Consider the following 23,383-nt stretch of genomic DNA (forward strand, 5'->3'; position numbering starts at 1 on the left):
AGGAAATACACCTGTGGGAATGGCTGGGTAGACCAACCAAGAAGAAAAAGAGGATAGTCCCAACGAGGAGGAGTGGGTCCTGGAGGGAAACCGAGGCAGCCAGAACAAGGAAGGGATTGTATCTGGCATACGTGGGGGGAGAAAAACCAGGCAGAAGCTAGATGGCTGCAGCATAATTTGCCCTTGAGACTTGTGAAGAAACAAGAGTGAGCTCCTTTTAATTTTTTGTTGTGAAAAAAATAAAGGGATTGAGAACCAGGGAAAAGAAGCTCTCCTTTTGATTAATTTTCCCATGACAAGACAAATATACAGAGGAAGAAGAATTCCCCGAGGATTTGATTACAATTTAGCAAGACACTATACCCTGCATCTAAGGGATATTCAAAGAAATTAAGTCAGTGAGGCCTGGGGCAAGACCAGGAAGAGACGTGAAAGCACTGAGTTGATCTATTATTAGCCTATCAGAACCACAGATTAGACCAGAGGAAGAACTCGAGGTGCTGTGGGTTAAAGAACTTGACAGAGCCCAAAAAGTCATATCATTGTGTATTCCCCACTCACTATCATTGGGGAGTAGTTACCATCAGCCTGAGAGGAAAGGGGTAGGGTGAGGGGGAGATGGAGCCCTGCAGAAGACCAGCAAGCCAACCAGACTGACTCATAAACCAAGAAACATCCATCTTCCCTGTAAGCGAGCCTCCTGGAACCGAGCTGTCTCCCCACTAGAATTGTAGTATTCTGTCCTTCCACAAATCGCCTGCCACATCTTGGTGTTAATGAGAGAGAGGTACCAAACACTTTTGGGTGACAAAAGGATTGATTAAAGGCTCAGGAGATCCACTTATCTTCACAGGGCTCCCCCCTGCCCTAACCACACCAGATGTTCCGGGCTTGTTGTTGCTTGCCTGCTGGACTAAGGGTCCGGTCCTAGTCTTATGGACTCCTTTGTTGATGGGTCCTCCTCTAGGTTGGCTGCTTGCCCTACTCTTCCCTGCGTGTGTCCCAAGACAGCTGCCTCTTAATTCCCAGCTGTGTCCCCCATGGCAGCGTGTGATTCACTGGCTTCTTGCCTCAACTGTTCTTTTTTGGCATGGCTTTTCCTTTCTTCTTCTGCTGCGCTGCTCTCCCCATCCTGGGCTCGAACTCCGGCAGCTGGGCTTGCTGCAGCAGCCTTTGAACTTCCATGGCCCCAACTGTTTTCCGTAATTAGTTGGGGCATGGAGTCTTTCCAGCTTTGGCTCAGCACAGTTTCTTTGGCGTCTCTGGGTAAGTTTCTTTTCCTAGTATTCTTCTTCATGTTCCTGTAGGAGGGTGTTTCAACCACCCTGTCACACTTCCAAACATTGTTTTTTCATCAATTTGGGTCTGTGGTTAAGGAATAAGCTGTGATTTACTTTATTAGTGCAAATGAATTGCAGCTGGGAAGAAGCAGCGCAGAAGAGATTGATTGGTGTTTAAGAACAGCTGTGCTGCCTTTACCTCAGCATTTCCAAGGTAATTAAGTTCGTAAAGCCTGAAGTAAGGTGGAGAGAAGGCCAGGAGAATAAGAAATAAGTTGGTCCAAGGACTAAAATGATTTTCTAAGTTTCATGAGGGAAGGCATTCAGCTAGAGATGAAATAAGGACTGGTGAAAAGCAGACTACAGAATCCAGAGGAGTCCAGAGAGAGGACCCCGATAGGCACCCTCATTCTAGATCAATGGGGATTTTCTATCACAGGCCTGAGAGGAAAGGGGCAGGGTGTAGAGGAGGTGCAGCCCTGAAGAAAAACTGTGACCTTGACAGACAGACCTTCACCAAAGAGTCATCCAACCTCCCCAAAGAGAATCAAACCATCAAGGCGTGGCAGATGAGTAAGAGAGGCTGATGAAGGTCAGTGAGATTCCAGCATGAGGGATAGGTCAAAAATTCAGGCCTGCTCACAGTAAGCCACCACACTGCATACATTTAAATTTCTTCTTCACTCCTACAGCTGAGCTGTGCCTTTCTTTCCCATTTCCAATTAGTCCTGTTTTTAACCGGGCTTAAACGTCTGGCAAACATCAACAAATAAGGCCCCAAACAGTTCACCTAGAATCCCGCTGTTGGCCCCTCTCTCAGCCTGCTGCATACGATTAGCGTGGCCTTGTCCTCCTTGAGGTGGAGCTGGACCAGGTTGCCCTGCACCTCATCTACACATAAATTTTTGGAGGATCCCTGGACTCACTGACAAAAATACTAGGTTCCAGTCATGTGTGGGGGGCTAATTAGCATGTGGATCCTTTGTATCTGGAGTATACACACATACTGATCAGTGCTGATCGGTGGAGTCACCATGGCTTGAAATGCTATTGTTTTTGCTGGGGCCCACCCAGCCCTATGAACTATATGGTAAATTATGAACCTTTTGGCTTTGGACTAATATCATGCATCATTTGTACTCTCTCTAAGTAGATACAAAAGTGCTGCTTAAAAGTGTGCATATGTATACCTGTGCTAAAACTTGCAGCAGTTTCTGTGGGTGCCTGCAATAATTTCCCTACGTGCAAGTTACTACGGGTATGTTTATTTCAAGGCCACCATTTTCAAATTTGTCCCACACTTCCCTGTGCTCAGGAAGAGCAGGGTCTGACAGTAAGAAGCGGGGAAAAGAGCTGTAGGTAGAAGAAGCTGGGGGAGACAGAGGGCAACAGGGCTACTTTATTCCCCTTGATTTATTTTCCCTATTGTAGCACTGGGAGGGGAAGCTTGCACCTTTTATAATAGGGACACAAACAGCCTTGGTAAATGTAAGAAGCATGATAAAGAAAAATGGGACACCATACAACAACATTTGAACCAGCTATACGCAGACATTTGTCTCCATGAATGTTGTCTGCCCAGTTCCAAAAACTATGCTTTGTTTGAGAGATGGTGGCCATGTGGTCAGACCATGTAAAGCAGATCAGATGACAATAGGACAGCAGGTGTCACAATCCTCCTGAAAGGAGACAGTTGTTGGCCCACCACTCTGTGTGGCCCCGGTACCCAGGTCTGAGGTCCTCCACCCAGCATAACAGTCTGAAGTCCCACTGGGTCCTTTTGTCATCCAGGAGGCTCACATTCAGCTTCCTTACTCCTCTGCCCCTCTTGGGTTGCACCCCCATCTCTGCCTCTACTGTTAGAAGGCAGTGGTCTCAGAAGCATACAGGTGTGCTTCTGGGAGACTCTCTCTCCCTACAGTCCAGAGAGATTATTGCAGGTAGATTACTACAAGTCACCTTTGAAACAGAGAGAGGGAAATATGACCTTGTAAATGTTTATGCACTGGCCAACAAGGAAAAGTGAGGTATGCTTTCCTAGAAAAAATAACCGTGGCAATGCCTAGTACCTGACCAGTGGTGATCACAGGAGGTTTCAACTGCATCACAAGGGAGACAGTGGAGGCCAAAAGACAGGTCTGGACAGATTTTCTAGGATGCTAAGACAACTCGTCTATGGCCACAGCTTGGTGGATGGGGACAAAGGAGCCCAGGGACCTGGGGAAAACTTCACCCAGGTAGACCCTATTGGAGGTACGCAGTTGCATATAGACTTTTTCTTCCTTCCTGTGGGCTGGAAAGCAGTGAAAGTCAAATCCACACCCATCTGCTTCTCAGACCACTGGCCTCCTAACAGTTGAAGCAAAGATGGGGGAGTGGGCATTGCAAGAGGAACAGAGGAGTATGAAAACTGAATGTGAGCCTCCTGGATGATGAAAAGACCCACTGGAACTTCAGACAATGCTATGCGGGGTGGAGGACCTCAGATCTGGGTATCGGAACCACACGGAGTGGTGGGCCAACATCAAAGAGAGAATGAGGGCATTTTTCCAACAGGTCAAGCCTGGATGCAGAGGAGGCACCATAAATGCCTAAACTGCAAATTGCAGAGCCTTTGCACAAGGAAGTGACTTGGGACTGGGACACGAAGGAGGTCATATAGAAGGTGAAAGCCCAGATCAAGGCTTGTTGCAGAGAACAGGCCCCGTGGGTGGAAGAGGGGGAGAAGTGGTCTGCTTACTTTGGCAGACTGAAGAAGACCAGGAGGGAGACCATGACCACTTTGGTGGACGGAGTCAGCGTGAGCCACTGGTTGAACAAAGGGATGCTGGAGACAACAGCAACCTTCTACAGAGAGATGTACACAGCATGCCCAGAGGACCTGAAGGTCATGCAGAGATGTCTGCAGAAGCTCATCTGGGCCCTCTGAGAAGACAAGGGTCAGAAGCTGGTGGAGGAGTGGATGCTGGAGAAAACCACCAGAACTCTCCACAGTTTCAAGTATGGTAATACTCCTGGGGCACACTGAGTTCTACATTACTTTCTGAGACCAGGTAGGCCTGGACCTGCTGGAGCTGTATAGCAAGCAGCTCCAGGAGGGCCACCTGGGGGCTGCAATGGATCAGGGCCTCATAATCCTTCTTTACAAGAAGTGGGTGATGGATGAGCTAAAAAACTGGAGACCCATAATGCTCCTGAGCTTTGATTATAAATTAATGGCCAAAGTTTTGGTTGAGTGGCTCGAGTCTGTTATAGATGGAGTGATCCACGAGGACCAGTCATGCCCAGTACTGGGGCAACAGATCCATGGAGCCCTGCTGCAACTGCAGGATGCACTATGGTACCAATGGGAGAGGAGGCTGTATGTTGCCATGCTGAACCTCAACCCACAGAAGGCCTTCATCCAAGTTTCTCACAGACTTCTATTTGAGATGCTGAAGAAGATGGGGGTCCCCCTGACCTTTGCTGCATGGATAAAAGCACTGCACACCAACATGAACAGCAAGGTGCTGGTGAACAGCTTCCTGACTGCCCTGAGCACAGTAGAGATGGTTGTCCAGACGGGCTGCCTGCTCTCCCCAATACTTTTAATCTGCATGATGGAACCACTATGCCAGCGGATCAGGCGAGACCCCGGGATCAGCAGAGTGAAGATCCCCGGGGAAAGTAGAGAAGGCATGAGAGTCCTGGCCTACTTTGATAACCTCAGTGTCCTGTGCAAACAAATGGGTGGTAGAAAGTGCTGCAACACTCCCAAGCATATGAAGCAGTGACAGGAGACAACTCAATGTAGGCATGAGCACCTGCCTGGCAATGGGCACGCTTGGGGATCTGTCTACCCTGGGAGTCTCCATCCTCCACCAAGGGGTAAAGATCCTTGGGGTGGTCTTTGATCCAGAGCTGAAACGAGAAAAAATGTGGAAAAAGGCTGAGGCCTCGATCAGACAGAAACTGAGACTGTGGAACACACACCTGCCTGTTGATGTGGGGGTACATGGCGCTCATGAGTGTGGTATTGGTACCAGTATTTCTGTACACCACACTGCTCTTTGCCCATTCAGAGCAAATTATCTATAGAATCCAAAGGCTCAAGTGCACTTTTTTCTGGGGATCCAAATAGGTAAATGTTGTGAGGACCATGCTGTATAAAATGAAATGGACCGGGAGCCAAGGAATGCCAGACATTTGGCTGCATCTCTGAGCCAACTACACAGGCCAGATCTGCAAACTGGCAGCCAGGGGAGGCTCCAAAACAGCTTGCTTTGTGAAATATTTTGCAGGTCACCTGCTACAATGCTGGGAGGTATACTCACTCCCCAATACGCCTGTGGATCTGGGAACTGCCATGATTCTACAAGGTCCTGGATAAATTGGAAGGGCTGAGAGCATGGTTCCCTCCTGTTCATTTATTTGTTGTTTGTTTGTTTGCTTGTTTGATTGATTTACTTCCACAAGCCCACAGGCTCTGTAAAGCCTCTGAAATATAAGAGGCAACCAGAAGGTGAAGCCTGGAAGAACTGCTGGAAAACAGCTGAGTCATAGTTTATTTGTTTAACTGTGTTTAACTTCCTTAGTTCATTTTGCATTGCTGACAAGCCCAGGGTGGCCTCTGTGTGTTATCTACTAGCCTGGCTGCAGCAGAGGCAAGGGCCCTGAACAGTGGGTCCTTGGCTAAAGCCAGCAGCAAACGTAAAATTGGTTACCTTTACTAGCATGACCAAACAGACCCTGCTGTGATCTGCCCGGAATCTGTCCATAGTAGCTTACAAAGATCCTGATCAGAGAGGCAGCACTGTTTGGACACCTAACCAAGCACCAAGAAACCCTGACAACTGGTTTCGACCCACTCATATCCTGCTTCAGAAACACCCTGTGGAAGACCAGGAACCTGCTAATCTACAAGCCCACCAGCCTCTTAATTGAGGACTATGTCAAAATGGTACTAAATGAGCTGCAGGGGTACTACAGGAAGACAGTAGAAGACTACAGGGAGAAGATGGTGGAGGTCATATGGAAAAGACAAGACTGATACAGACTGTTCAAGAGTAGGGCCCCCAGAGAAGATGACAAAAATGAGGAGGAAGACAATGATAACAGCATCAAAGAGGTAGTGAGTGACAAGGATGACATGGAACAAGACAGCAATGAAAATTATGTGGACTAAGGACTGGGTGGAAAAACAGATGGATTTTGGGGAGAGTGGGGGGGGTAGGAAGGGAAGGGAATGGAGGCAAGTCAGCATGATTGTGACAGGCATGCAGGTGCATGGTTGTAGTTACTGTAACGGGGTAATGATGATGATTAGCTGTATGTGTGTGATGGGCTGTCAAGTGAACTGGATCAGTCATGAGATAGAGCGACAGAGCTACTGATGCATGTGTGTGTATGTACATGTGTGTGCGTATATTTTTTTTTAAGAAAAAAAGCAGTGGGGAGGGGAACAAATTCAAAACAACCCTTCAATAATTAGATTCCGTACCTGGAAAATTGTAACAAATTTATAAATTTTCCCTATAAAGAAACTAACTAAGGGGGTTGTCTGATACTCAGGGTTTCAGGGTAATCTTATATTTGAGTAAATATGGTATTACTTATCATTTGAGGTAATATCTTCTGGCCTGCTGCAGATGGATGTGAGATTATTATTTTGACTATTATTATTATTGCTATATGGGAACATCCAATACTACTGAGGAATCCAAAAATTTGAAGCTGCAGGATGACAGAGTAGAAACCCTCTTTGTAAAGGAGACTGAAAAGACGACAAATTCTTTGGATCCTTTTTTTCTTCCAGCAGTCTCTTATCTGGCCTGGGTTCAGCTTTAACCAACTGCTGTTCTTGCAGGTGCAGATTTCAACTTCACAATGGCAAAGCTGGATTTGTACAGTTAGATGTCATCTGTATGCTGCTGGCATTTCAATGCCAACCCTCTCGACAGCTTTGTAAAAATGTTGTATAAACGTAGAATGGACTGGGCCTCCTGGGACTCAGTAAGAGAGACAGAAGAGCAGGTGGCTCATAATAAACTTCTGGGTTCAGTTTGAAGAGAAGCACCTGAATCATTTTATGGTATTTCTCTTCAACTCCAAAGCTTTTGGGAGACAGGTTAGGATAAACCAGAATTCAATACTACAGAAAAGTTCAGGCAAATGAATACAGAAGTATTTTTCATTTTAAGTCTCTCACCAGACCCTTAAGAATGACTTTTGTAATATATCTTAACCTGAAGTCCACAAAAATAGTTGCAGTCAAGATGCAGCACAGGGGATTCTTTTTAGAAGTCTTCTAAAAAGACTTTCCTAGAAACAAGAAGCATGGCTCTAGAGAGTAATTTGCATGATCTTTTGTCAAGTGATGGCTTCAGTAGGTTTGCTCAGAATATTGCTTGTTTTGGGGTTTGTGGTAGATTCCTTTATTTAAATATGTTGACAATCTATTAGTAGAGGCTCCACATTTTCACCAACCATAAAGGTCATGGAGAAAAGAGTTATAGGAGAGGGCCAGGTCTGCCACAAATGCTTTTATAACTATTTGTGTGAATAGGCTGAAGTCCAGAATGAAGCTGTTGTGTTTCTGGTTCTACTCTCACCTTGCCCTTAGCAACCTATGAACCCAATCTCATGTGCAGACCTAATCCACAAACATCTACAGGTCGAATCAGACTTCTTTGCAAGACCACCATAATATAAACTTAAGTCTACTTTCTATTTACTCCAAACACATTGATTAAGTTTCTTTAATAAATTTTCTACTAACATACTTCTATCATAGACTTCTTTGCCCCCCACCCTCCTCCTCATTTCTATTTTTTTAAGTATGTATTTTTTGCATCACTGCTCCTGTCTCCTTCCTGTCAAAAACTGTGGATAGACTTATTAATTCAACTGGCAGAGAAATCAGTTATTATTTCCCTGTCCATCTAATATACAGAGGTTCTTCCCTATTGTCAATATTCTCTCAGACATGGTTGGCAAAGATAAATATCAAGATCTATTTATTTTTAAATAGACACTTTGGATATTTTAGAATAAGGGTTTTTTATCACCAGGGTGGAGGACTATATTTATGAAGCAGAATTCTGGACTTAGCAATAGTGTTCTGTCTCTCAGAATTCTGACTGGCAATATCTGAGTGTGCCCCAGAGAGACTGAGATGTCCTGAACAGGGTAAAAAAGTATGGAGCATCACAGTCTGTTCTCCTCCAACTGATGTCTGATCTTAAAAGACAATCTCTGCAAGTCCTTGAGGCAGAAGAATGTGCTTACAAAACCTAGGGAAACATTCATTTGGGAATGAAAGGTTTAAAAGGTTAAATACTAAGGATCTTTCCCAAGACTGCTTAGTTTGGCTTTGAACAGCAACACAGACACGTGAGCAAAAATCCACACAAGATAAAGCAAACATTTTCAATACAAAAAGGCTGCAACAGGGATGGTTGTAAGGTTTAGCAAGTCTACCTGAGTCCTCACTATCATAGCAGGTCCTGGTATACTGCTGTATATCCAGCTGAGAAGGAAGGTCTTGCACTGACACTGGTGTTCCTCTTGGATCAGCATAAAGCAGCAACAAAGGCTGATAATGACCCTTAATGCACTTGGTCACAACATCTTTCCACTTTGGACCAATCTGAATTTAAAAAAATAATAATGCAAGAACAAAAACATCTTAGTTTTGTTTTTTTACTTTCTTTTAAACTTTGTCCATTTTCACTGAGACTGTTTTTTCCCAGGCTGCACCCTACAATCAAGTAACATTTTCTTTACACCTGGCCTTTAAAATCCAGCAATGAATGCCCCAGGTAATGATGAACTACTGGAAAGTGGTTGAAAAGAAGGCTGTGATCATTTTCTTCAGAGCATCACTATAGAAGGTCACATGTGGAGAAGCATTTCATTCCAATTATAAACTCTGAAATGTAATTGGAAGTAAGATGTTAATTAAAATTGGCATGTCTTTCCCTTCTTTTGACAGCTAACACACTGTAAAAAAAAAAAAAAGGACATTATTTGTAACACCAAGTGGACAGAAGCCCACTGCCAAAAGAACTGAAAACCACTTTGTCTAATAATTAATATATTTACTGTTTTATGTTTAAACCAGGAGGTGATCAACCCCTGGCCTGTAGGGAAGATCCAATCCACAGAACCATGTGATTTAGCCTATGGGGCTCCCCTGGGTCCAAAAATTTAGCAGTGACAGAGTGACAGCAGTATTAATTGCTGTTCCCTTGCTGCCAAATTTCAGAACTGTGGGGAGCCCCGTGGGCTGGACAGCCTGGTCTTGCACGCTAGATCAAACACACAGGGCCAATCTGGGTATGCAAGGCTGGGTTGAGGCAGCACAGGACCCAATTGGGGCACACAGGGCCAGGTGAGACTGGTGTGGGCCTGATCGTAGTGTGCAGGGCCAGCCAGAGGTAATGCAGACTCAGTCTGGATGCTCAGAGCCAGATGGGAGTGATGCAGAGCCCCAATGTGGATGGGATTGGCGTGGGACTGATCTGGGAATGCAGGGTCAGGCAGGGGCAGCACAGAGCTCAATCTGAGCCCACAGGGCACTATGGAGGTGGCAGGACCAATCTGGGTGCCCAGGGCTAGGTGAGGCAATGCAGGGCTCAATCCATGTGTACAGGGCTAGGTAAAGGCAGTATGGGGCTGGATTCACCCAATGAACTGGTCCCACACTGGTCACCTGGCTCATGGGGCCAAAGGATTGAGTGCCACTGGTTTAAACCACTAATGCTAATTAATTAAGTTAAAATAATACTCTTTCCTATTCAGAGTTTATTAATGTTATAAAACTTCTTACCACATGAAATTTTCCAGCACTGCATTGACCAAAACCAGGTGGGGTTTTTTTATTTGTTTGGGTTTTTGTTGTTATTATTGTTATTACTATTATTTTAATCTTTGGTACCAATAAAACAATTTATCCATCACTACAGACAAGATATGTTAAGGGGAACCCCAAACCCACAAATCAGATTTCCAGTACTGGGGTTAGTTCAGGTCAAAACTAACACCTGGAGGGAAATCACTCACCATGCAAAGTATTAACAACCTTGCTGTACCAGCATTTCTTCTCCTAAAAAGGTCAATATGACTGCATTTTTCATTTCGTCCTGCTGGTCATCAATTCCTTGAGTGTAGCCCATATTCATTCAAAAACACTTCCCTGCGTTTTAGTACAGGTTTGAGGCAATTCAGAAAAGATCTACTTCAACATGTTGGCTTCTTACACATGCACTCTGGTAAAGCACTGCGTAACACTTGGCAAGGCGTTTACTATAGAGAAACATGACCAAAAACAAATGTTCACATTTCTCCATAGTATAATTTCTCTAGCAAAGGCTTAGAACACTTATTTGGAGGCTGTGCTTGGTGAAATTATAGCAGGAAGCTTTCCTTTGTTACCTTTGCAACAAGGGAGACAAAAGGATAGGGATATGAAATGGAACCGTGAAAACCGATGCAATGTAGTAATCATGTGCCGATATCCTAGTGCTGCTGCCTTTGACTTCATCCTAGGTGCAGCAAAAAAAAAAGGAGAAGGGGAGAATGTGCCTTAGGGAATAGCTACTAGCAGCAACTAGAAAGGAATGCCATCCAGATACTTCAACTGAGAACATGAGAAGTAGGGACTTAACAGCAGTACCACTTCTCAGGAGGGGAAAAGGGAGAAATGCAACCATAAGCACAAGTAAATTGTAGGATCTCAACCAACAGCATCAAGGTAAGACTGGCAGGCAATTAAACAGAACCAAAGAGAGGGTCCCCTGGGCCTTCTGGTACCACTGAACAATTGTCAGTTTACCTGGTACTGGTTGCCATGCAGGTCTCTGCTGTATAGAAGTCCACAGCTGTTTCAACTTTTGCCATCAGCAGTGCAGGCACCAAAAAATCAAAGAAAGGTCAATGGGAATTAAACAACAGTCTGAGGTGACACCATGAAGATGAGCAATAGTGTTGATTATGGGACCCTCCCATCACACAAGAAAGAAGCTTTGAATGGAGAAGGAATAAGATCCTGCACACTTACATTCTCCTCTTTCCCCTCCTGAATCCCTTTCAGATTCTTTACACTCTCTCTGTCAGGCCTTATTTTTAAAGGTGGATGATCTTTTAAAAAAAAATTTTTTTAAATCAGATGTTCTAGAGAAAGTGTCTCCTCCAAGGGAATTACAAAAGATGTTACTTCATTCAGAAAAAGGAAGAGCAGTATGAAGCTAGAACTCAAAATGTGAGAATACACAAAATTCTGGAAATCATAAGAAATCAATATTAATCTATGCCCTCGTCAACACCAACAAAGCTCCTTGGGGTTACAAAAATAAACTCTAATTTTCTTACCTCTTTAACATGAGCATCATCAAAGTACATCCACTTGCGAATTTTAGTTTGGAAGAAGAACGTAGAGTAATGTTTCCCATAGTAGCAGATCATTCCCACCAAATACAATTCTGACTGTTTTGCTCTGTCATCAGTTACTCTGAAGAAGAGCTTGAAAAGAGTTAGGGTGGGGAGAAGAAAGGAGAGAATAAAATGTTTTGCATTTAACATCCTGCTTTTCATTTTAATATGTCAAAATGCTTTAAGTGGAGGTTGTGCTCTTACGTTTTTCCTTCTATTAAAAAATAAGGTACAGAATGACTGACTCTTGGTAACGGATAAACTCAGTGGCAGAAGTGACAACAAAACCAAGGTTGCCAGATCCCAAACACAAGAGTCAGTCTTCAAGGGCATAGCTGCTATGTAAAGGTGTTTATATCAAAGGTGCAATTCCTTTTTATACTTTGGCTCTGTTAGAAATATAGAAAGAAATCCCTGTTCTTCAAATGGAGATAAACCCAAATATTCCATCAATAATTGATTCAAAACAAAAATCAAAATAACACCCGCAAACTTTGATTTAGATCTGAAATTTGCACTTTGAGGCCATTTTCAATTTTTAATGCCTTCATGAGGCTTTACAAAAAAAAAAAAAAAAGATACTTTTTAAAAAATTCCCTTTAAAAGGACAGTGGAGTGTCCTCTTCATCTGCCCCAATAGGTGTAACTTCTTACTGGTCAAGAGCAGCAAAAGATGGCATTGTTCTATGCCAGTTGTTCTCAACCTTTTTAGACTCAAAAAATTACAGCTTTTAGCTTTTGCTCATATTTTGACTACAGAAAAATACAGCAATCCTTCTGTTGTAAGAACTCAGAAACACCACAACAGGTCACAATGTTTTTGACATTGTAGATTCCTATTTGAAATCTATGGGTTTATCTTGTGAATCATGTGTAGGTGTTAGCACACTGAACAGTGCTAATATTGCATAGTACCCTGGCTGAGAATCACTGTTCTGAACAATAATGAACTTGGTCATCTTGAAAAGGAGACATTGCCTTCTAAAGAAGTGGGCCATTTCGTCTTAGGTATTCTCTTCAGTACTAAGTGGGATAACTTGTTTTTTTGCGGTGCTAGTTTAAGTAAGAATAAGAATTATGGTAACTATAGGAATGGGAAAGACAAGGAAACAAATTGTCAGACTAGTTCCAATAATATTTACAGGCTTCAAGAAGCATTCACAATGGACTAGAACTTTGGATCTAGCCAAGCTTCTCTTACAGTGGGACCTGGATGGTCAAATGCAGAAAGAAAAGAAAATCAAGAAGGTAGCAGCAGGTATGTGACCAGCCCAGACCCCCACATGGGAAATGCAAGGATTTTGAGAGGTTGTAAAAAGTGCAATAGACTCACATCTCCCAGTTTGAGGCAAGTACCCAAGCTGTGAATTACATCTTCGGCCAGATCGGAGTGATCCGAGTCCCACACTAAACCAATAGTGATGATCTGGGGAGAGTTCATCAGCACACGGCGAATTCGGATTTTTTCTCCACAGTTACTCTGAAACAAAACAACCCCTTTTGAACAAAGATCTTTATTCTTCATTGTATTACCATTGCAGGGTCTTCCTGCAATACCAAATTCCTGCTTCAAAGCAGAAAGACTAGAGTGTAGCAGATTCAACACACTCTACATTGAGAAGATTGGAGAAAGTTTGGCAAATTATACTAAACTTTGCTTGGTATTCACAATTTTAAAGTGAATACTGCTAATTCTACAAACTAAGGATAGCAGCTACAAGGTACAATCTCAAGGAAGGCAAGTAAAAAGCTGGGAGGAAAAACTGGAGGATCCTCAGCACTCCATTGGGAATCAGCAGGAAGATTCACTTTCTACCATCTGTTGTTATTTGGAAACTTTTTCTAGATTCTTTTACTCTGTAGCAGTAGTTAAAAAAATTAAATTGCATACAAAAATAGGATTTTGATATCTTCCATGTTATGGTAGTGTTAGAGTAATATTGTAGTAGTGACTATCCAGGAATTATGTGGGAATTGAGGGTTTCTTTGAGGTGATACCTTTTATTGGGCTAACTGTACTGTTATAGTTGGGATGAAATCAGACAAGCTTTTGAATGCAAAGCATTCTTCTTCAGGTGACCTGGATTTTTGCCACCTGAATGACAACTGCAAAATATATGTCAGTTTGTCCTCCCCTTTTTCTAAGATTTAAACACCCAACACTTAGGTATTTGGATGCAGGCGACTTGAAGCTTGTCTAACTTTATCCCAACTATACAGTTGGTCCAATAAAAGATATCACCCCCAAAAATCGTTGCATCTCACATAATTCCTGGACACTCATGGCTACAACATCACCCTAATAGAGCCATATACAAAGCACAGTGATCAGGAATCTTTTTGAAAGTACTGACAATAATCAAATATTTTCTTATGCAAAATAAGAGAAGATCACCATAATTCCAACAAGTGATGCAAAACTGAAACAAATCAGTTGACCATTTAGCTCTGACAGAGTCACTGTAAAGTCCTCGTCCTCCCTACCCAAATGCCAGATCACTTTATGCTTCTTTACACAATGCTTCTCAGGACAAAAATGCCTTTTTGCAAAAGGCTTCTCGAGACCTATTTCACCACTGGAATAATCAATCCTGACAGTGCATCCAGGGACTAGAAAAAAAACCCCAAAAAACTTTAGCATGCCTCTTCCCCTTGGCAGAAATGTATAAAGGTGACTGGCTTTATAAAATTAATTCATCAGAATTCTCCTTACATGTTTTATTGCAACATCTTTCAATCTAAGTAACTGAGGGAGAGAACACTAGTTAAGTCATCCAATATCAACTTAAGTATGGGTAACAGAGGGGAGAAAACTGAAGTCTGTGATGTTTAAATCTTAGGAAAAGAGAATGACAAATTGACATACATTTTGCAACTGTCATTCAGGTGGCCAAAATCCAGTACAAGAGAGCATCTGTGGCTTACATCAAGACAACAGATTTACTTTAACCACAGACTCCTTCCCTTTCTTTTCCTCTTTTGCCTATTTAAAGTGCTAATAAGGTATGCCAAAGAACTTTAGCTAATTTACTCACTTTCAGTTAGTCTATAAGGTGTATCTAGCTCTACCCTGTCGTCTGCCTGGTAGGGGAGGAACATGAAGTCCTCTTCTATTGTTAGGAGATCCATTTTTAGCTAAGCCTCTTCAGAATGACTCCAACAAAAAGGGAAAGTACAGTGATTGGCGAGCAATTCAGTCAAACCAAAGAATTTGTACTAGATAAATCAAAGGCATTCCACTGCCACATGGACTATATTATACTTCAGCTTTCCATACTTCGCCTATTAAACCAACCTCCCCCTAAAAAAAGCTTGCTAATTTTAATAAAATAAATGTGAAATATTTTCCCACTTTCTTACTCAAATCCTTGGACCATTTTTACTCCAACTTTCCAAAAATAAGAGGAAAATGGACCTTTGTACAAAGACCAAGGTTGAAAACTTCAACCTCAAAAAAGTGAGGGTTTCTGAAATTTATAAGCAACTGACAAGCAGATGGTTAAAAAAGAAATGCTTATACAACCTTGATTAAAGCAGCTGTTACCTTTTATTCCACAGCCAGGATGAGTGCCAGAAATGCCTACTGCTCTTCAGAGGGGTTATCAGTAAACTCTACCAACCCCTTGAAAGGTCTTTAATCCTACAGCTACACAGAGCTACATATTTAATAGCACCAGTATTTTCCAACTCTGGTCTATAATCACCAAATGTATCAATAAGTTAGCCTTCTTCTGCCTACTAATGCTCTGGTCCAGTATGTAACACACACACACACACGCACGCACGCACGCACGCCTAAATTTTTGCAGGGTTGGACCCACAGTTTACAAAATCTAACAGAATGGGTCCTACTTTTTGTGTGTTGCAAGAACCTATGTACACCTATGGAACCAAACAAGCAAAATACCAACTATTTTATTCACTGCCACAGACTGAATCCAGAGAAATTCACCTACATTTTTGCCAGGTATATAGTGGAGCAGCAGAATGGAATACTCTTCAAAAAGAGGAGCCCAGGGGTGCTAGCCAGATATGTGCAATTACTTTTGTAAGGTTAAATGGCAGTTTGTCTTCTTTTTTTTCATCTCCCGCCCCACTGTCCAGTTCAGCAGTTCTTGTTCTTTTTCTTCAAGTGTTTTTGAAGAAGTCTTTTCAAGTTCTCTTTCAGCATATTAGGTTACATTTTTCCTTAACTTCCTTGTGGTCATTGTCCAATGATAATTAGATCCTGTATTTTTCAACCAACATACCCTACATCTTCATTATCTCATGTGACTCAGCCACCTCAAGCTAAACTATCCAGCTTTTCTGTGTCAAGATCTATCTTTACCATGGCCAGGATCATTTCATTGTATTGCCTACCAACTCTGGCCTTATGCAAAGTCCACCTGAGCATTCCCTTTTGGCAAATTTGAAGTAGCAGTTCTTCTCCTTTCCTTACTGGCCAACATTCTTACTTGTATGTCATGAGTAGCCTAAGTATGGTCTAATTTGCTCTTACATTTATTTGCAATGTTCTTCTCAGAAATATCCCCTAAAGAGTTCCCATGATCAAGATGGGTGCGAGGACAAGCTCCCACTCCTTAGAAAATGCCTCATACATTCAGGACAATACACAGAACAATTTTTAAGCTTTTTTCACTTGTCCTCACATGGCAGAGGCACTCAGAACCAAAAGAGAGGGTGTAAAAGGTGGGCATCTGGTATCTAACACCAGATCGTTCTAGGCGGGAGAAACTCAACCATGGGTGGCAATCCAGGTAGGACAAGGGAAAAGTCCTATTCCAAACTGACTGCCAAAATTAGGCAGTTGGTTTGTAAAAGTTGCATTAAATCTGCAAGCATCCTGAGTCCACCTTTTTGGGGATTACAAAGGAATGTGAATTTACTGGCCTTTTTTTAAATTCCTAATGTCAAAATTTCCCTCATTCTTCCCAAAGACATAATCAAAGAGAAAAATGTAAAAAGCATAACTTCATCCCTAAAGCTCAAATATAGAACTGCCAGCTGAGATAGGAGCTTACTTATGTGAAATACCAACTTGGGGCATGAGGGGAGAAGGGATAGATGGCATGGAAATTCTGTTATCTATATTGTATTACAACACCATCAAAATCACTCTACAGGCGAAGGCAAATCCTTATCTTCTCATTCTGTCATGGCATGTGAAAAAAGCTCTATTGACTATTTTACAAAAAGGAACACCACAGAAATAGCGTTCATAGTGGAAATGCTGTCCTAAATCTGGCTATAAGCTCAGAAGCACTGTCAACATAAAACTACCCTCCAAAATTAAGCCACAGCTTCGTTGTCATACCCGTTTCCTTGAGTATACACTTTTCCAATTTCATTCCTATCAAAATAGCCATTCTTTTACCACTTCTAGTGTTATAATCCCAGCTGTCCAAAAAGAGGCACAGAAAATGCCCAAAGATTTTCCCTTTCCCTAAATAAAGGATCACGTGCAACTGGACCACTGGAAATCATACGAAAGAAAACTGTCCAAACCATCTGTCTCAAAAATCCTCAATAGTCAGAGGCACATATATGAAGACACTATTAACTCTTATCTGTCTTTTGCTTCCATTCAACGTAAACTAAATATACTAACTGGACAGTTTCGTAGGTCTCCCATGGTGCTGGCATTCTGTAGTAGCTCCCCAAACATATCCGGAGTAGGTTTCTCTCGTCTCTCCAACATGCAAATGGCCTGATTGCTTCAGTGTGTACATGTAAGAAAGAAAAGTTTAAAAAAGATAAATAAGTGTGTGTACAGACTTACCTAGTTCAGTAGATTTTATGCCACTATTAAAGGATGAAAAATATGTTGAAGTCACCCAAAGAACATTATACTCATTTTTTGTGATGGATCTGTATATGCCTTGAAAATATTTTAATGTGTAAAACCAACAAGTCTAAATGGAGGCTTCATACACCTTCTCAAATACTGAGGAAATAAAACGGGCAGGGTTAAGAGACACTACCAGTTCCTGTTTGACACAGAACTCAGACTTTAAGGCAAGCCTTAAATATTTCAAGGAATATTTGTTAACTTTCAAATTAAATACTTGTTTTTAAAAATAAGTAACTTCCAGAGCCTTGTCAGCATTTCCATCTCAGTTTGGGCAGCATAGGTTATTTATTTAAAAAAAAAAAAAAATTAAACAACAAACAACAATCAATGAAACGTTGCCTAAGGTAAAAGATTGCTAGTAGTGATTAAATATGTTAGACTTTAAAAGTTATCAATTTTAATATTCACTTTAACGGCACCAAATAATTATAATTTCAGTTGAAACTGTAATGATAAAAACAATGCTTTTTATTATCAATTTCTAGTTTAATTTTAATTAATAAAATAATTCAAATAAATAATGGTACCAGTCAAGTAAAAAAATTCTGACAAGATGAAATGTTAGGTAGGAGCCACAGGGGGATGGATGCAGCATATGCTCAAAATCCTTTTTATAAAAGGTAGGACCATAATTTCTCCTTCTAATTTGCATCATAAGAGAAAAAGCTGATTTTAAAAACAGTATCCAAATCCTTTTTGGGCTCTGCTATGGCATACCTCTCTTCCTGGTGGGCAGCTAATTTATTTCCATCTCAATCAGGGGTTTGAAAATGGCATTCACTATCCTTAGGCAGTTTCTGGTGGATAATCAAGTATATCGACAACATTTTCAGAAAGGAAAATGCACTGTTCACAAGGCATACAATCTAAAACTATTAAGGACTTCATTCATTTACATTATTTTTCATGGTAATATACATACTCTCTCATCACTATGAAACTAAAACATAACTCATACTAGGAGAAGGTAACTGGAAATCTTAAATTCCTGATATAGTGACAGGCCTCAACTTTTAGCTCCATTTATTATAAAGAATAGCCATCCATCATTTTGTTTCTTGCACTCAACACAAAGAACAAAACGAGTAAATAAGAAAAACATTTTTAGCTAGTTCCACATAAACACTATTTACTATGGCAACCAAAAGAGAACATGTCAAAAGAGAAATAAATCTGGTAACCTAAGTTCTGTTCCTATTTTAGTTGATTATCTATGAGATGGTAGTTTTAATCTGAAGCAGTGAAAAGAACAAATAAATTAGTGGAGATTAATGCAGTGCCTTTTCTTAGGACTAGACAGCAGATGCACCCCCTTCTTAAGACTTCCGTAGAGGGGATTGTTTTAATCTCCTCTAATTCTTTTACTTAACATATAAGCATTTGTTCATCAAATAACTTGTTAGCCAGAAAACATACTTGGAAGAATCTTTTTTTACATATTTTTATTTGCTTGATGTGCTCTTGATGGTCAGACTTTCACTGTTCACTACTGATTGTTTCCAGTTAATTTAATGCAAAGAAACAGCACATGGCAGCTCTTGGAACCTGAGAATTAAGATACAGGTTTCCCTCGCTTTATGCTGTACATGCGTTCCTGGAAAACGGCACATAACTCAAATTTTCATATAGGGAACCCACTTTACAATGTAAGAAATAGAGATACGTTCTAAGACCTTGACTGTACTGATCATCAGATCCCTTTCTACCACTTTTACAAGACAATTTTGGTACTCACCAACAACAGACAGTACACACAAGCACAGGGCAGTGGTGAATGTTACCATAATGGGGATGGTAACTACAGAAACGTGTCGCAGACAACGAGCGAGGAGCACAGAACCGCACAGGAGACTACATTTTGGTGTGCGTTACTCCCACAATGCACCGCACAAAGCAGCTGATTGTGGGCTTCCACCACACCAGTCGCATAAGAGTGAATTTACCTCACATATAACAAATTTTTGGTATACAAAGTGTCATCACTTAAGAGCGAATTTGCACATAAAGAACCTACATAAAGCAAGGGAAACCTGTAATTTTTTCCTTTTGCTCTTAAATATTTACCAATATATCCTGGCCTAAATTGGGCACAGGATGTTACAGGCAAATCTGTTTAAAATGAAAGCCTACTAACAAGATTGCAACACACTTGGGAGTCAACATAAATAAGTTGTTTAATATTCATAAAAAAGTTAGGGACTTACTCTTAACTTGCATTACCTTTGATATTTCTGTTCAGCCCACCAGGCAGCTCTGCCAATGCAACTCAACCCTAACTTGTATTACTCTTATTTTCAGTTCTGGGTCACCAAAGGTGTCTGTGCTCTTCAGCCCTGGACTCCAGTATAATTCTATCCTGTCTCACTTAACTCATTATTCAGTACCTATTTCTTTCAGTCCTAGATCAACTCCCTACTATTACAATCCTCTGTCAGTACCCTTGATTGCTGATCTCCAGTAGGGATGCCAGATCCAGCCTGTGGAACCACATGATCCAGCCCCTGTATACCACGTGGAGCTGGGCTGAAGAGCGGGCTAGACCCAGTGCTGCAGGCACTACCTGTGGTCAGTCTGGGGCACAAGCTGCATGTGGTGCCACACCAGACCAACCCTCCACACTGGTTCTGGGGCTGGTCTGGATCAGGCCATGCCAGAGCTAGCACACTAGCCAGCTAGCTGTCTAGTGGGGTCTGCAGGATTGGACCCCAGGTCATCTGTGCTCACTGGAGCCAGTGCTCATAGTCAGTTTGGTGGGGCACCACATGCAGCACATGTTCCATGCCAGGCCCCTGGGACACAGGGGGTGCTCACAGAGCTGGGTGCAGTTTGCCTGGGGCTGGCACACACTGCCTGTGGCTCAGAGGGCTGGGACATGGCCACAGCACACCCCCTGGACCAGCTCTGCCCACTGGCTCTAGCCTGCAGACTGGGCCAGAGAGGACCCTCATCCAAGTCATGGGGTCAGATGAGTTTGACACCCCTGATCTACAGCTAGATCTCAAGCCTACTCTTTAGCCTCACACAACCTTGCATTTCAAGTCAGCTGTTCTGTATCACAGCTCCCAAAGCTCTGCTAATCCTGAGCAGACAATGTTCTGTATATTGAACTATGCGATGCTGGAGGTAAATCCCAAGACTAAAGTGTATGTGTATCCAAAGCAACTTTCTTTTCCATTGAAAAACCCACACTTACCAGAGTGAAGTGGTAGAGATGTAATGTACCATCTGAATAAAAGGCAGAGGGTCAGAGGTGGCACCACAGCTTGTACAGACGCACTAAATCAAGAAAAGTAAGTGATACAGAAAGAAGGTTAAAATGGATTTGTTAAAATCACATATACTTGTACCTGTTTAATTTTTTTCAAACACAGTGCCCTATTTCATAGGTGTTAAACCACCTGACTTGGAGGGGTGGGGGAGAGGGTGTGCGGTCTCTAAAACAGACAACATTATCTCACCTGTTCAAACAAGGTCATTGCAAACTTCTGGTGAGAAATGCAGTGCGGGGCAGTGCAGATGTCCTCTTTTGTCTCATCTGCAATGTGGAAGTGAATCCGCATTAACAGGTTCTCCTAGTCCCCAGAGAGAAAAAGTAAAATGTGTTGATCATTCGTAATGCAGACAAGCAAAAGCAAAATAATAAATAACTGAGGTACTCTTGTGAATCATGAAAAGACATGGTATATTAAAAGTGATGCTGCACAACAGGACAAAGCATTCTTGCTAAATTCATTTAGGAACAAGAGAGATGTGTGTCCCCTTGATACTACACAAAATGGCTATCATGTTTCTTATCTAGAAAAATATACCCATTATTTTATTAGTAACAGCTCTGGAGCATCTAAAATAGTTGGGTGGCGCTGGCTGAAAGACAAAAGCTTCAATGCAAGCTCATCATCCTGGATGAATCTCTATTGATTACTGCATAGTCAAGGGGCTTTTAAACAACACACCCAAACTCTATCTGATAGGCAACTTCATAACATAGTGAAGAATCTTAGAAAGAATCAACAGCTTTAGTGAAGAGGCAAATTAGGTCCTGCAAGAAGCAAAAGCTTCTTTCCGTGGGTGTTGCTTCAGACAACTCCCTGTTCTCTATTTTCCAAAAATTCTCAGGAGTCACTCATTGATGTCAACATGAATTTGTGATAAGGCAGGCACAGATACCTCTACTGGTATTGCTTTTACTACTGAATTTGTGCTGTCTCAACAGACGAGAAAGAGATCATGGGCTAAGATCACCAAAGCTAGATTAATTAGACATAAAAATGTTGGCAAATTCAAGTTGCCATCTTGTGCTTTAAAATATTAACTCCTCTTCCCCACACTGAATAAGTCTCTAGAAATCACAATTGTAAAGAAAACCTTAAAAATCAGTTAAGTGATATCTGCCTTCGGGCTCATTTGCAAAGGAAGTTTTCCCATTATAAGTGGAATCTCATTGCAAAGTTTGTTTTAACATATATTCCACTAAAGCAAAATTATTTCCAAGCCCTGGCCACTGGCCCATAGTTAAATGTTCTCAACTGGATTTCCTTACAACAAAATCCACTACTGTGAAACATTTATTTAGTACAAATGCCTTTCACAGCCTGTGACTAAGCTAGAATCCTCCTCACAGAGCGAATCTGCCCTGAATTGAGAGTGAGGGCAGGTAAACAAGGGCCTACCCATATAAATTGCTCTTTGGTAGTAGTCCCCATTCCTGATCTTACTCAACAGAACTAAATCAGGACAACTTACTTATGGGTTTAGCTTTCACTTACCACAGTGTAACTGAGAACAGTAACAGTTATTGCAGATTAAAAGATACATGGTAAGCCTTTGCCCCTTCTTAATTGTGGCCACATAGTTACCACTAGTCAGCTGCTAGGACTGAGGTCTCCAGTATCACTGTAACTGACACGGCTATACCAGCAAGCCACCCCATGTACAGGTAAATTATACAAGCAAAAAAGAGAGAGCAAGAGCAAGCAAGCGCGCCTTTTTCCCAAGATAGGTTATATTTAGGGACCTACTTTATTTGTGGCCAGACAAAGGAATTTTCACAGCTAGATCATGGCACAAAGAGCTGAGCTGATTTTGCAGGCATTTCCCAGTGCCCCTCCCCCTCACTGCTGATTGGCAGAGAGGCCCCACCGGGGAGAAGGGATGGGGGGCTAGCTGTCATCTTGGCTACTGGCTGCCCTTTATGCCGCCCTGCCACCTTCCCCTCCTGGGTGGGCTGTGAGGCAGTGAGGACTGCTGGTTCCCACTGGGGTGCCAGTATTTTATTTTTAAGTTTGTTGTTTTTTTTTTAAGTAAAGTTGCGTCTCCATACAATTGTGGATTTTGTGGTTTATGCGAAATCTAAGAAACCATGAATTAAGCAGGTCCCTAGTAGGGCTGTGCGAAGCTTCAGTCCCCGATTCGATTTGGCGGAGATTCAGCCCGATTCAGTGGCCAAATCTCTGAATCCAAATCGAATCAGAGGACCCTTTAATCCCTCTGAATCAAATCGAAACCCTCCAAATTGATTCAGAGAGATTTGGAGATGTGGACACAGACATAGCTTTAAATGTTTTTTCTACATACCTCAAGGTACCAGGTGGCTCGTCAATGCTGTGATGCTGTGATGAAGTGTCCCACAGAACCACAGGGGGCTCCTCAGCGTGCTTGGCAGCAGACCCAGAAGTGGACCAGAAGCACTTCTAGTCCATTTGCAGGTCCACCAGAAAGTGCGCAGTGGGGCCCCTCCACGCCCCTCCAGCTCAGCAACTGGTGCCTCCTGGGTCTGGAGGGGCAGCCAATCGCCGAGCCAGGGGGGCACAGGCGGGGACCCCCCTGCACCCGGGGGGAG

At 42.2% G+C, this 23,383-nt stretch overlaps 1 protein-coding gene across 6 annotated transcripts in view; it reads right to left on the reverse strand.

Annotated features, from left to right (window-relative positions):
- The window catches only part of USP54 (ubiquitin specific peptidase 54), a 213,092-nt gene that overhangs the window by 49,193 nt on the left and 140,516 nt on the right, over positions 1–23,383 (reverse strand). For all 6 annotated transcript variants that reach the window (XM_006016260.3, XM_006016259.3, XM_025212555.1 and 3 more), the window contains 6 exons: positions 21,003–21,116; positions 20,738–20,820; positions 17,302–17,407; positions 13,024–13,170; positions 11,631–11,780; positions 8,739–8,907 (listed from right to left, as the gene is read on the reverse strand). In XM_006016260.3, coding sequence (XP_006016322.1) covers positions 8,739–8,907; positions 11,631–11,780; positions 13,024–13,170; positions 17,302–17,407; positions 20,738–20,820; positions 21,003–21,116 — 769 coding nt within the window. The remainder of the gene's footprint in view (positions 1–8,738; positions 8,908–11,630; positions 11,781–13,023; positions 13,171–17,301; positions 17,408–20,737; positions 20,821–21,002; positions 21,117–23,383) is intronic.

Source organism: Alligator sinensis, unplaced genomic scaffold (genome assembly GCF_000455745.1).
Source record: "Alligator sinensis unplaced genomic scaffold, ASM45574v1 scaffold109_1, whole genome shotgun sequence".
Taxonomy (NCBI): domain Eukaryota; kingdom Metazoa; phylum Chordata; order Crocodylia; family Alligatoridae; genus Alligator; species Alligator sinensis.